Genomic DNA, 14,350 nt, shown 5'->3' with positions numbered 1-14,350 from the left:
GCACCCTTGGGACCTGACCAGTGCCAAATGAGAGACTTTGCTGGACAATGGGAGGTCAGTATTTTCTAGCACGTTACCAACACTTCTACTGCTTTCTGGGCTCTTATAAGACATGCAGGGGTAAATTATAGCTAAATAACAGGACAGAACACTAAGAGCCACGACCAGTGGCTGTAAACAAAGTCTATGGGACTTTGAGGAAATTGGCCACCATGATGACAAATGGCCGCCTGGTCAACTAAAATCATGCCAGACTATGGAGTTTGTTGGATGAGAGAGTTCCGGATTACAGAGGTTGAACTTGTACCGACTTTATTATCATGTTTTATTTAGCTTATTGTAAACCTAGACAAATGTCTAGACCTTGGTGTTCCCTTAAGGTATGTATACTCTGGTTGAGAAGCACTGGTGTTAACCAGTCCATAATAATAGCATTCTGTATTGCATAACGTAATGTTCCGTGGTGCTGGCAGTGGGCGGTGTTATTAACTGTGTAGCATGTAGCTTGTTTTTACAAAAGATACTTCTTGTACATTTTCTGAAGCATTAAATATGTTATGCACTTGAAATTAAAATTAATTTTTTTCTGATGTGCTTTCAAATTTCAATAGACTTTTATTACACTCTCTTATATTGGAGAGAAATTTTAAATAGCCATCTGCTAACCATTGCGTAGTAATACCTAGATGACATTTTTCCTTTAATTTTTTAATCATATAGTCTTGGTGACTGAAGAATGACATAGCTACAGAACAGCTGCAGCATAGAAATTGCAGGCTTTTTCATGCTGTCCTTGTCTTGTTACTTGACATAACTAACCTACTGGGTCAGATCACTTCAGAAGATTCACTCTTCACGCCCATTTGATTCTGAAATCTATCTCATCTATGGTTAACAAGGGTAGTAATGGTGGTAGTGTGTTTTTGTGCAGCGGATTTCTGCATATGAGGAACTGGACTGAGATTATCAATAAATAAATATATTACCTAATGGTTGCAATTTTATTTATATAAAGGGTAAATTGATAAATGTTTCTGTGAACTATGTTTTTTCTTAATGGTAAAGGCATTTTTCTACCAATTTGATCAGATACCAGACATACAATACTAGAAATTAAAGCATACATATACTAGAGAATGGTGCAGTCAGAGTACTGACAACCTTAGTGAAGGAAGTACAGAAGTGCAATTTTGTTCCATTGTTCTATAGCGTTTGATAATTATGTCAATTTTCAGGATGCTGGTCATCTGAAAAACGCCACTGAAATGCAGTGTTGCCGAAGAGGCAAATTCAAGTTCCTAAACTCAGTTTCTTGACTTGTGTACAGTAAAGATTCTTCACTGAATAGTAAAAAATATGTTTTGCATCAAGTGGTGTCTATGTATATTATAGAAATACATTAAGCTAGAAATTAAAACTGAAAAAGAAGTAGGGCATTAGGCTTATGGATTCTGAAAGTTGGCAAAAGGAAAAGAGGTGTCTGTCAAGCCTTATTTGTCTGAATTTCAAAGAAGTTCGAGTATTAAGCTTCAGTATTTCAAAGTGATAGCTGAATTATTTGCTGTAGTATAGAGCAAGTGGAAACTTCAGCGTACTTCATCACACCCAACTGTCATGATGTCTTGCTTATCATATCCTTTTCCACAAAAGAAATGAAGTTCCAAATGCAAACTTAAAACAATCAAAATACCTCTTTGGGTCATTTTTTTTTTTCTCCTTTGTAGTTGTAATGCTGCTAGAGCTGGCGGGGTGGGAAAAAAAAGACTGTTACAGTCTTTTTTAAGTTTCTACTCTTGCCTTTTTTCTGGTATGCTCCGAATGTAAATGGCTAAGTAGTACAGCTAAGCAGATCACAGAATTAAGAATTTTCAATTTTCAGGAGAAAGTTGTGGCCATATTCATGGTATAATTTATGTGGGATATTACCTATTAGCCAGTTTACCTATCCTGAGATTACTACAAATGCAAAGAAGTCCAAATCTACAGAAGAGAAGAAGAAACATCCTCTTTAACATGCTTGCTCTATGTCTAAGTGAGATGTCAGTTAACTTGTATTTATTTTTATAGGTGAACTTCAAAGGAAGATTGGCTTGAAGGTACTTGAAATGAGAGGGAATGCGGTTGTTGGTTACTTGCAGTGTTTTGATTTGGAGGGAGAATCTGGACTAGTAGTACGAGCCATAGGAACAGCCTGTACCTTGGATAAAATAAGTAACACAGCATTCTTACCTGCATGTAATTCCCCATCCAAAGAAATGAAGGAGTAAGTATGAGTTAATAGATTGTGATGGAGTGAATTTCATATCTCTTCATATTCATTCAGTTTTACATATCTCGTGTGTTTTTCCAACATTTATTTCTCCTTTACTGTTTTTTTTCTTGTCTGTAACTTGGTTTGTGTTCTACAGTTTTGAGGAGATGAACTGCTTCATTAGATGTTACAGCAGGAAATCCTGCCAGAAGATGTTTTTCTGTTGTATTTGTGCAATCGTAGCATTGCACATTTTTTCTTGTGGGCTATCAACCTCTAGGTGGTAGTTTCCACATGCAAATAACATACTTTTTGTTCATGGGGTTCTTTCACAATATACATTTCTTAAGACAGTGCTTCTCAACTTTTTTTTTTTTTTTTTTGTAAAGTACCCCTTTAAAAATAGTAAAGATACCCCAAGTATCTATAATTTTCAGGCGCACAAATTTTTCTGTCATCACAACACATTGTTTAAACAACTTAATTGTAACTGGTTGGTTGGAATAAATTGCCTACAGGAAATAAACTTACAATTGTATTTATGATTGTGGGAAAAGGATAAAGAAAAAATTAGATGAATATAGAATGAGTCCAGGTTTTTTCATTCATAAAAAAGGTTGAGCATCACTGAGTTAATGTACCCTCTGCAAGAGCTCTGTGTACCCCCAAGGGTACACATACCCCCTGGTTGAGAACCATTGTCTTCAAATGTTTTGTATTTGTAGCACTCTGTTTTGAATGTCTTTTGCTATGCATCATGTTAAAAAAGATAAATGTAAAGTGGCTCAGGAGATGTAAGGACACCCATGAATTTTTTACATCATTTTAATCTTTTGTTTTTTCTTTGTAAGCAAAACAAATTCGGCTATATCATACACTGACTGAGAGGTTTCATGATGAGAAGAGTGGCCTAGTTCACATTGTTCACTATGTCAACACAGCACAGTTTTATATTAATATTTTTAATAGGCATAAATCAAATAAAATTAGGAAAATTCCAACGTCAGATTATTCTGAAGACAAGTAACATTTACAGTTCTTAATACTATGACTACATCAATTTATTTGTTATGGTATCTTGTATTTATATCTTTACACAATTCCTAGAAGAAAAATAGAGTATATAAAAGAATACTTCTTATGTAGCATGTCCAGATAGATGTTGTTTCAATTAAGTCAGTTTGTTTTATTGACCTAATAACTAAGATTATTGTAGTCTTATAATTATTGTAAAGTAGAAAGAGCACTTTGTATGAGGCAGCAGCAATACCACTGTAAAATTTCCCCACCACTGGAGTCCAGTTACTGGTCTGTATTTAGAATTATTTAACTTGTATTGACTTTTGAAACATGCATCCATCATTAGAGAGCTTTTTGCAATATTACAACATAAAATCACAATCAATCAAAAATTGTTAGCTGCAGTATCCAGCAATTTGAACACCACCAATAAATTGGTAGCATACTGTCATGGACAGAAGACAAAAATTATCTTATCCTATACACATGCAAGGCTATTTAGCAACTTGCATTCTAGATTTTGATGAATTTGTTTTAATCAGTCTGTGTGGTCCTGACCAGAAATGCAAGACCAGCAGGATCTACTTATGTCTTATTATCATCTTTTTGTAATCTTATCTTTTAATGCTAGATTAAGTAATATGTTAACAAGTTAATACTTAGCTGTTCACTTTCTCCTTTTGATTCCATCTTGACTCTTGCATGCTAGGAATTATAACTTTTAGAGTCTGCTTAAAGAATAAGAGATCTCCACTAACTAGCACTCCCTGAAATCATTTTTAACATAACTTTGCAATCTGTTGTATGTATTGTTTTCTTTTCTTCCACCTTGGCTGCAAATTCTCAGGTCTCCGCTGGTTCATCCGCCAAGCCATGGATGCCGCTCGACTCACAACAGCCCAATTCACACTGCTTCTGGCTCACGACTTACCCAGAACTTCTCTCTGTCTGTTCCCACTCTCATCTACACTGGTACGAGACTACTCAGACTCAAGAGCTGGGGAGAGGCAGGCCACAGACACAGTGGTCATAAAGTGCAGGCAGGCAGGCAGTGTAGGCAGGTACCACCCATCTTTTCTCCCTCTTTTTCTCACTGGAAGTTGGTCCTTCTGCTGTCCAGTGGAGAACTATTGCTATGTTCACCTGCTGAAACAAATTCAGTAGTTACTTGGCAGAGCGTATGTTTCCTCAAAGTTTCTTCCACAGAGCTATACTCTTCACTTTCTTTAATTTGAAAGTACCTTAAAACAATTAAAATCTGAGTTTTGTAAACTGCACCTGGTGGATGTTACTAATCTTTTTTATTAGTCATAATAGACATCGTGATTGGGCTTCATATTGCTTTCAAGTGTAATACAATGTTACCTGAGTTTTTAAAGCCTTAGGAAAGGTTTGTATCGCTTTGTGGAAGAGACAGTACTGCAAAACAGGTAAGGCAATCTGTGCATAGCTGACATGTTTGTCAGTACACTTGCATTCCTTAAGGTTTTCTTTGCTTTGTTTTTAGCTGTGGCACATTGCTGTTGCTATAGGATAAGGAAACATTTTTTTGAAAAAATACGTTTATATACATAAATATACATTTTGTGTGTGTGTGTATGTATACATGCACACAAATATAATTTTTTTCTTTTACCTCAACAAGCATTGTGTAGTTGAACATTTTTAAAGTGATGCATTGTTTTGAGTTTTGTTTACTTTTGCATATGTACTTCTTTTTTTTCTTGGTTGGACATTTCATGCCTTTTATTTGGCTTACTTGTTTCCGTGCAGATAATCAGCATCTATCTGTAGAATGCTGAGTGGGTAAACATCATTTCTTGCCTTTGGCCTCATGCCCAGCAACACACTTAAGGAATGACTGCTGGCCCTTCCCCCAGTCCCATCCTGGTGTTCGGATCATGCTGCTGTCAGCCAGGTCCTTTGGCACAGGATTACTGAATATGTTTCCACCTTCTTCTGGCAGGATTCCTTTCAATGAAGATCCCAATCCCAATACTCATTCATCAGGACCCTCCACCCCTCTGAAAAACCAAACCTATTCCTTTTCACCTTCAAAGTCCTACAGTCGACAGTCCTCTTCTTCTGACACAGATTTGAGTTTGACACCCAAAACTGGTAAGGTGCTTCCACCCACTCTTATTTTTTGTGTTAACTTATATTTCTGCTTTATCTTTTCATTCAACCTCCTTTTCCTTTTTGACGCATAAGTTATCAAAATGATGTGTAAATTGGATATTTCAAATCGCACAGTTAAAGCATGAAAGGATTTTTATAGCACACTGATTTACTGTACTTTGTTTTGCAAAGTTTTATAACCGTGCCACGTAGGCACCTTGAGTAGTATATATAAAATAACAATTTGAAGCATTTCAAAATATTATAGAGAGTCCTAAGGAATTGTCTTTTTCTTTTAATTTCCTCCACTTCATATTATAAATTATGGGGGTGCATTTTCACCATAATATGATGGGGAAATGAGTGATGATCAAGTCTTATCTCTGCTGAAAATGTATCTATATTTTTGTGTAGATTCCACTTGTCTCTTTGCAGACTGATTATAGAAATGCAGTTGCTAGTGTCTGCTGAACTTCTGCAGGATAATGGAAATGATTGTGGTAAATCAAGTATACACTGTTGCATAATTTTTTTAAAATTAGTTTTAAAGAACACCTTTTTAAAAGCTTTTTTTCAGATGGCTTTTCACAATTTCACTGAATGCTGGATTCTCCTCTCATCACCTCGGTTTCTTATGGATCACAACAAACATGGCTCTGCCTTGTTCACTGCCTTCTCTGTGTCAGTCATTATTTCAGTACAGTCCTAGAAGTTTTGAGCTGTTCTTGTTTATTTGTCAATTGTCTTGTTCTGCTGCTGCAGAACAAAAATACTGGTAGGTCCAGGTATAAAAGTGTGGCTGATGTTTTAAGTGTGTTTTTTTAAATATCATATTTAAAAATAACATTTAAATCTGAGAAGGTTCTCGCCTTCCTAATTATGACAGCGTTGAGGTATGTTACATTTTTGAGTCCTTTATTGTGCTTGGTGGAGTCACAGGAGTACTTCAGATTCACGATATACCCATTGAAATAGATTGTAGACTAAATACGTTCTCAGTGGATTTAATTTTTCAAACTTAAGCCAAAAGTCTAAAAATAAGCAGCTGTCTCTTAAATTGTAATTCTCCTTCATTTCTTTTTACCTATTTTTCCCTTTTATTTCTTCCTTGTCTCTTGTGTTAATAATGTTTATGTTTTGTGAACAGCTTTGGGTGACCTCTTTTTTTCAAAGCAACTCAGAGCAAGTATATTAAATGAGAAAAAGGCCGATATTTATTTTTAGGAGACTCCACTTCAAAAATTCATATTTCTGTATTATTAAGGTCCTGGTGATTGTTTGAAAACATATATTTTATCTGATTACATACTAGGATAGGTAGCCATCTTAGTAGACATCACAAAGGCACATTGTGACAGTGGTCTACAGTGAAACTGCAGTTTTCACAGTAGCTAAATTAAACTCTGATCTGGCAATAAGACCTGGCTGGCTGGCCAGCTGGTTGCACTTGCACTGGGCCCCATTGAGAGCAATGGACTCTGTGGACACAGGAACACATCTGTGTGGATCAGTTGCAAGTCTGAAGCCTTTGTGGTGAGGAATTTTCGAAGTCTGTTGAAGAATCCATCTTCATCAGCTACAGCTTTTGGCTTTTAAATGTTAAGCTGATAGTAGTCATTCTTCTATTCTGCTAGGGCAGCATCATGTAGGTGCTATCCTTTGGCACTACATTCAGATCTCTGTTACCAAAATGTGTCTTAATCTGAAGGCTTGCTTGTCATGCTTAAAAATACAAACATTGAATTTTGAAAAAGAGATTACTTAATACAATATATAATATCTTTGACAGTCATGTTTAACTTGAGTTTTGTGACTCTTCAACTGTAGTTGTCCTGGAGTAAAGCATAATGATCTCTTTATAGTTAGAATTAATTCAGAGAGAGAGATATTTTTAAATATAGTTAATTTTGATAAGAATTGGTGTTCAGCAGAAGGATGGGGAATATTATTGAATGATATAAATTGTGTTAAATATATTCTTCGTGTGGATGGCAGTTCAAAACAGACTTTGCCAAACAAGTTTGTAGTGGTGTTTTAAAATAAAAAAGATCGCACTGTTTTCAAGAATGGCACTTGCAACTTTTCAAAGTTATATAATCTAAATTAACAACTGATCCTTACAGGATTCTTGGCTCATCAAACTCGCTTAAAGCTGTGTCCGTATAAAGGGCGGTATTTTTAAACAAATTGAGACTTAGAAAACTTGTTTTAGTTTGTCTTGTACTGCTTTATTAAATAAGTTTGATCACTAATGAAGTAAGTGTGGTATAGCTGATGTACATGGACCATGTCTCTGATTTTACTTAATGAAAATTGGTCTTAAAGTTTTTTTTAGTAAAGTTATGTTTGTCCATGTCTCGAATTTTGGGAGTGTAGTACAGAGTTTCTTAGTGTTAAAGCTGTTTGTTCTAGTGCATGATGATCAGGTTCATGGTTTGGCACATACAAAAGGCTCTCAAATTCAGGTTGCAAACTACTCAAGCCATATAAAGAGCTGAAAATCAGCATTTTTAAAAGGTATGCAAGGAAGTGGAATAGAATTTAACCAAGGAAGCAATGTTGACGTGTTGACTTCAAAATGAGACTTCATCTAACTCTCGTAAGAAATACATATGTTATAGGATTTAAATATTTATACCATGATATACAGAGAGCGAAACTTGGATTTGCTTATTAGTCTTCTGCTTTGGAACAGTTGGAAGCAAGATTATTACTATCATTATTTTATATATAGTAGAATACGATGGTACAGATGTCAACCAGATTCTCTGCCGTAAGAGGAAGAGTTGCAACATGTACTGAGAAAGTTAATTCTGGTTTGGAATTGGAGGCTTCCAGTTTCAAGTAATAGTACTTTTTGTCTAATTGTAAACTAGCAGAAGTATCTGACTGACAAAAGCAGTTGCACATTATGTTGGATATATATATTAATAAGTTTGGGGTAGGAGAGAGAATAATATACATGTGGAGGAAATTGAGAAGATTGGCACTCCTTTTTATGTAGGAAATAAATATGTATAAATACATACCCTTATAAGATTTAAGAATGCAAAAACTACACTGTTAGGTTCTCAGTAATGATCAACTTAAATTCATATAGCTTTTGGAGAAGAGAACCTTTACAGTATCTAAATAGTCTAAATTTGTGTTTTAGGTAGGTTGGAAGAGCTGTTTTGAACAGATTTTTATTGAGAATTCATTTTTTAAATCTGTGTAAAATTTAATTGAAGTTTGCAATAAATATTCAGTTACTTTTGACTCTAAGAAAACTCAATACATTTTAAAACTAAGTTAATATTCAGATTTTTGATAACATGCTTCTCATCCACACTGTGGTGCTATATTGTCATTTCATTTCTTTATATGCTGGTAATAACTTTTGCATATGCTAGCAGTACATATCTGTTCATTTGCAAGAAAAATGTTTTGGTTTTGCTTCATTTTGCTTTCCTCCTCCTTTTTCTTTAGTCATCTTCTGAATCTACATCTTTTCTCTCTATTACTTTCCTCCACAGCACCTTCCCCACAGGGGCCTAGGATTTTCCTGTTTCCCAGCTCCCCTACTCTGTCTTGTGGTTCCCCACATCTTAACAAGTCCCGTCTCCTCCTCCCGGGGTCTAGCCTTAACCCTCTTCACTCTAGCCATGTCAGCCCAGTTGTTCTGAGGAAAAGTGTTTCTTTCACTGAAGAGCTGCTTCTGGCTGCTTCTGGTAGGATCAATCTGTAATAGATTTTTAAATTTGCCTTATAAGAAATAAATGAAATATTGTTGTTAGTCAGTTAAGGTTATTTAATATGTAACCTTCTATAACTTTTTGCTAAAATAGCCTCTGAAAACTGCTGGCTACATGAGTATTACAGGATAATTTCCCCCCCCCCCCCCCCCCCCGGAGGCTTCTTGAGCCTCTTCCTTAAATTGACCAATATCTGAACCAAATAGCCTACTTTATATTTGAGAACTCTGTACTTTTCTAAAAATGTCTCCACTAAGTATTGGTAATTGGACTGACTATCATTATACAACTCTTGAGTACTGATATTCTTTTCATTCTCTTCATTATAATACTCCTGTATTTCAGATGGAACAAGCACTCCATCTTCTTTACGAACTCATTCATATTTTTCTACTGAAATTTGACCATCATGTGGCTAGCAACCATATTATTGTACTGTTTAAATTGGCTTGTTTCATTCTGACTGTACACAGACTGTATTTGTATTACCTCCTTTTTACATTTCATTAACATAGATCACCATATATCCTGTTTAATTTAAATACTTGAAATCACTACTACTTTTCTACAGATAGTGCTTTGATTATTTTGTGTTTAAGAATGTGTTTAATTTCAACACATCTTCATTTCATATCAGTCTGTTTTTAGTATTGTGTAGTCCCTTGGAAATGCTATTTAAGTCGAACACAAAATAGCATAAAATTACTTATAATTTCATTGATGGGACTATACAGATGCTAATTTTTGTTTCCTTATCCAAGAACAGCTAAAATATTTCATTTCCTGTATATAAATAACATTTTAGACATTGATAGAATTTGTTAATTTTGAAATGGGTGGGTTCATGAAGTGTCAACAGTCCCTTAGTTTGTTTAAAACAAACAACTCACTCATATTTACATGGAACCTATCTTTCCTTCTATAATGTTACTGGATTTTTGAGCAGAAAAAAAAAGGCAGAGGGAAAGTAGTAATGTCTTGTCTGTTTTAAAATAGAAGTCAAGGAAATATTTAAAAAATTATCTTCAGTCATAACTTCATTCACCTTGTTCCTGATCCTGTTTTTAAGTTTTGTCCTTCATTTTTATTAGTGTTTTCATTGTTATATCTGAGAAAATTGAAAGGTATGACTGCTTATACACTGAAACCAAATATCAGTTTAACTCTAAGGCATATAGCAGATCTGACTGTAAGTAATATCAGTAAAGTATGTTCTTAGGTATGAAATGTCAGCAAAATTTTGATTAGGAAAAACACTACTTTTGTATGTGTTTTGTTCCTGGATTTAATAATTGAAACAAGCACATCACAGATAAATTTCACAGTTTTGAATGCTCATCATTAGTCCTTGAATGATCTGAATGACTTAGATGAATGGATGTAAACTACAGAAATGTTAACTTAGGATTGCCCTTTAATTCTAAGTCACAGTGTTTTTTTCAGCGTTAAAAATTAAATGAAAAGAGACACATTTGTTTAATACTTATATTTTTCTCTTTGGGCCAAATCTCATAGTGCCTTAATTGGAGTGTACAGGTGGAAACAGGAGATTTGAGACCCACCTAATGATGAAAAAGAATTCAGCTATTTTGAAACTGTTTGAGCCTCAGGACAGGGAATCTTTTTCAACTGCTACTATAAATAATTTTTGGTTATAGGGGAATTATAGCAGAAATCTTGGCTGATTGCACAAGTAAGATTACTTTTAGCTTAGCATTCCTGGATTAAAACTGATCCTGCAATCCTCACTGATGGATTTGAAACTGAGTATAACCAGACTTCTTGTGAATATAAGGTTTATGGATCTTATCCTGTGCCTATTGAAATCAATAGCAAAAAAACTACTTTTGACATGAATGGCAAAAACAGTCATACTACAGAACTACGAGTTTCAATTTTAAGCCCCAAGGACTGTATTATCATTTACACTACAATCCTGCACGTCACTCTGATGGTATAAAGGGACCTTAAAGTGTAATTTATGTTCACCCTCATGGCCTTTACCTTAGTAGATTGATGTAAAGGGATAATAAAAATATGAATGTGATCCTTAGTTTTCAGTGTGTGTAACTGGTAAAGATAAACCTTCAAAAGATTCTAACTGTAATTTGAATCATAGGGGTATTTTTTTGAAATGAGATTAATGTAGTCTGTAACTTGTTTCTCTGGATGTTGTTTATGTGCTGATATTCTTAGGAATGGGAAGTGGGAGTGCTGGAAAAGAAGGGGGGCCATTTAAAGCTCTGTTAAGGCAGCAGACCCAGACAGCTCTGGAACAAAGGGTAAGGAATACATGATGATCACATTTTATGCTTTTATATCTAATCTATGCCTACTAGAGATTTAACTTGTAATACTTTAATAAAAGTAAATATTTCCTTGTGACAGAATTATTTTGTAAATATTTGATGCTTATTTTGCACCTGCCAAACTTATTAGCCCTTTAATAGACAAATTGTGTAGAAGTCAGTGTTAAATATAATAAAAAAAGAAACAACTGATTCTGCTGTGACAGTAATGAAATGCTGCAGTTATTGTTATAAGAAACAGTGACAATGAAAGAAAATTGGGATATTATTGATGCGGCTGTCATTATTTTGCTGTAATAGCTTAATACTTAATTCAAGTTTGGCAGAAGACACAATTGATTCATTCAGAAATATTAGGCCAGATTTAAATAAGTTTAAGATGAAGGTTACTGAATGTATAAATAAAAACAGAACTGATATTATGACTTTAATCCCTACTCTGTTTTATGAATGGGTTTTATTTTGTTAAGTTTACAATCTTTTGTAATTAATCCCAAACTATAAAGCATTGACATTAAAATCGCTTTTAAGGGGCGTTGGATTAAAAATAACGTTCCACAGTGTTGGGCAGCATTGTGCACTTATTTACATTTGTTTCTTCTTTGAGTGCTTGCTCATTTCCATTCCAGGGTAAGTGTGTGCTTGCCCCAAGCATCACTGCTGGAAAGATTCCCTCCTCCAGGTGATACCCACCAAGTTGACTCTGTTGCCCACTTGGAGCTGCCCACACATAGTGCTGGTTTAGAGAGTCCCTACACTCTCTTATTTCTTTCTTACTACTTATGACAGTTGCTGGAACTCCCTCGTCCATGTGTTCTGCAAGTACTCTCTCAGTGGATTTTCTAGCCTTTATGTATATAATTCACTTTATTCTATATAGTTAAATTTCAGTTTTTAGATAAATATGCTAGCAGAATCCTGCTCAGTGGAGTTAATCCCTGCCTGGCATCAGGAGCGTGTCTTGATTTCCAAGGTTTAAGCCTTTTGCTTTTCGCTACAAGCCTATGCCTGTGACTTGTGTTCTAGTTGTCTTAAATACCTGGGAGAAGCTCAAGTGTTGGAATGTTGTACGGTCAGCAAAGATTTCAGGCTTCAAAACAGTGGACGCTAGGCTCAGGTTGATTCTCATGGGGGCAGTGCTGCAACCTCCTTTGGAGCTGGGTCATTCAGACTTGGCAGCAAGTTCTTCACCCTCAGTAAGGCATTGTCCTCCTCTCCACAGAAGCTGTTGTGGGAGCAGGCATAAAATCCTCCCAGGATGACTATAAGATGCATCAGGAGCTCTTCTAAAGAATGGCTCAAAATCTCAGAATCCAAGAAGAGAAGATCAGGAGGCATTGCTAATTCAAGAGCGGCTTTGCTCTTGAATGATGCTTTTATAGACTTTAGTGTCCCTTCAGGTAATGGCAAAGAAAACTGAAAAGAAATACATTGTCCCAGCTAATCTGTATTAATTCCTTTTTACACACCTAATACTCAGCTCTTGTGTCAGTAGCCAGTGAGTGGGAATAACAGGATCAGCAGGGGTCAGCTCCCAAGGCCAAGGACGCCAAAAAAGTTAGACCTTTCTGGCAGAAAGGCCTATTCAATAGGTGGTCCCCAGGTCAAGATCACAAATCAGCAAGTGCTTCTAAGGAGGTGCAGTTTTAACTGCTTTACTCCATGCTGAAATGTGAGTTACTACCTTTAGGAGTCCAGAATTTACAGCTGTTGTGAAGGAAAGCAAAACTGTGGCAAAGGCACCCCAGCAGACAGACTTGCAGCAGACTCTGCAGCCTGATCTGTGGCCTCAGCAGTGGCAATGCATAGAAGCTCTTTGCTTCAATCCTTGGACCTTCCTTGTGAGGTTCAGCAGATGTTGCAGGACCTTCCTTTTGAGGGTCCATCACGATTTTCTGAACAGATAGATTCCAAACTGCACAGCCTAAAGGACTCTATGGCTATTCAGAAGTCACTTGGGCTTTATACATCAGCACCCTCGAGGAAACATTATTAACCTGAGCTGGCCAGTCAACTCTTCCTGTTACCTGTATGGCAAGAATAAAATAGAAGGTGGAGCCAGGGCTCTAGGAGAAGACCCCCACCCCAATCCTTGTCTGCGTCTGCCCCCTCGGAAACTTTGCAGGGTCTCAGCAGGCCTTCTGATGACATACCGGGGATGATGTTCTACTAGGACGGAACTTCTTTAGTTTTTGTGAATTGTGTATCCTGTTTCTTTTGCAGGTGGGCCTGTATTACCTAAGATTTTGGGGGCTGTGCACAATAGCCTTGGGATATTGTTTTCAGTTCAGTTGTTTCCCCATTCCCCCCCTGTCACTATTCAGGGTCTCTTCTGTAAAACAGCTTCTAGCCAAATAAGCGCACTTGAATTTAAGAGTGGAACGAGTGAAGGAGGTTCCCCCAGAGTTACGGTTCTGCTCGCTTTATTTCCTAATTCTGAAAAAGGTAATCTCCGACCAATTCTGGACCTGCATATGCTCAACAGATTTGTGAAGTCCCTCATGGTCTCCTTGGCTTCCATCATCTCCTCCCTGGATCCAGGGGACTGGTATGCTACCCTGGATTTGAAGGACACTTACGTATCTGTTTTTCTTGGACACAAACGGTTTTTCAGGTTCATCATGCGTCATGTGCACTCCCAGTTTGCAGCGCTCCCATTTGGCCTGTCAGCAGCACCTCTGGTGTTCACAAAATGCATGGAAGTTGTGGCAACTTTACTGAGGAGACAGGGTCCAGATCTACTTTTATCTTGACAACTGATTGGTCAGAGGTAATAGCAAGATTCAGGTGGATTCCAGTGTGAAGTTAATACTGTCAGCATTCCAAGTCCTACATCTGCTGAAAATGTGCAGAATCCTACTTTCTCCTCAACTGAAAGGATAGAGTTCATTGAGGTGATCCAAGACAGTGCTTTCATT

The 14,350-nt window shown here is 36.3% G+C and overlaps 1 protein-coding gene across 13 annotated transcripts in view; it reads left to right on the top strand.

The window, feature by feature from the left end:
- The window catches only part of C2CD5 (C2 calcium dependent domain containing 5), a 118,528-nt gene that overhangs the window by 32,131 nt on the left and 72,047 nt on the right, over positions 1–14,350 (top strand). For 6 of the 13 annotated variants that reach the window (XM_075004674.1, XM_075004663.1, XM_075004654.1 and 3 more), the window contains exons 6-9: positions 2,068–2,263; positions 5,238–5,389; positions 8,905–9,099; positions 11,320–11,405. In XM_075004674.1, coding sequence (XP_074860775.1) covers positions 2,068–2,263; positions 5,238–5,389; positions 8,905–9,099; positions 11,320–11,405 — 629 coding nt within the window. Of the gene's footprint in view, positions 1–2,067; positions 2,264–4,118; positions 4,244–5,237; positions 5,390–8,904; positions 9,100–11,319; positions 11,406–14,350 lie in introns of those variants that run through there. The other 7 variants (XM_075004694.1, XM_075004712.1, XM_075004729.1 and 4 more) reach the window with 3 other exon arrangements.

Source organism: Carettochelys insculpta, chromosome 1 (genome assembly GCF_033958435.1).
Source record: "Carettochelys insculpta isolate YL-2023 chromosome 1, ASM3395843v1, whole genome shotgun sequence".
In the NCBI taxonomy this organism is placed as follows: Eukaryota; Metazoa; Chordata; order Testudines; family Carettochelyidae; genus Carettochelys; species Carettochelys insculpta.
This window is presented reverse-complemented; position numbering and strand designations above follow the sequence as displayed.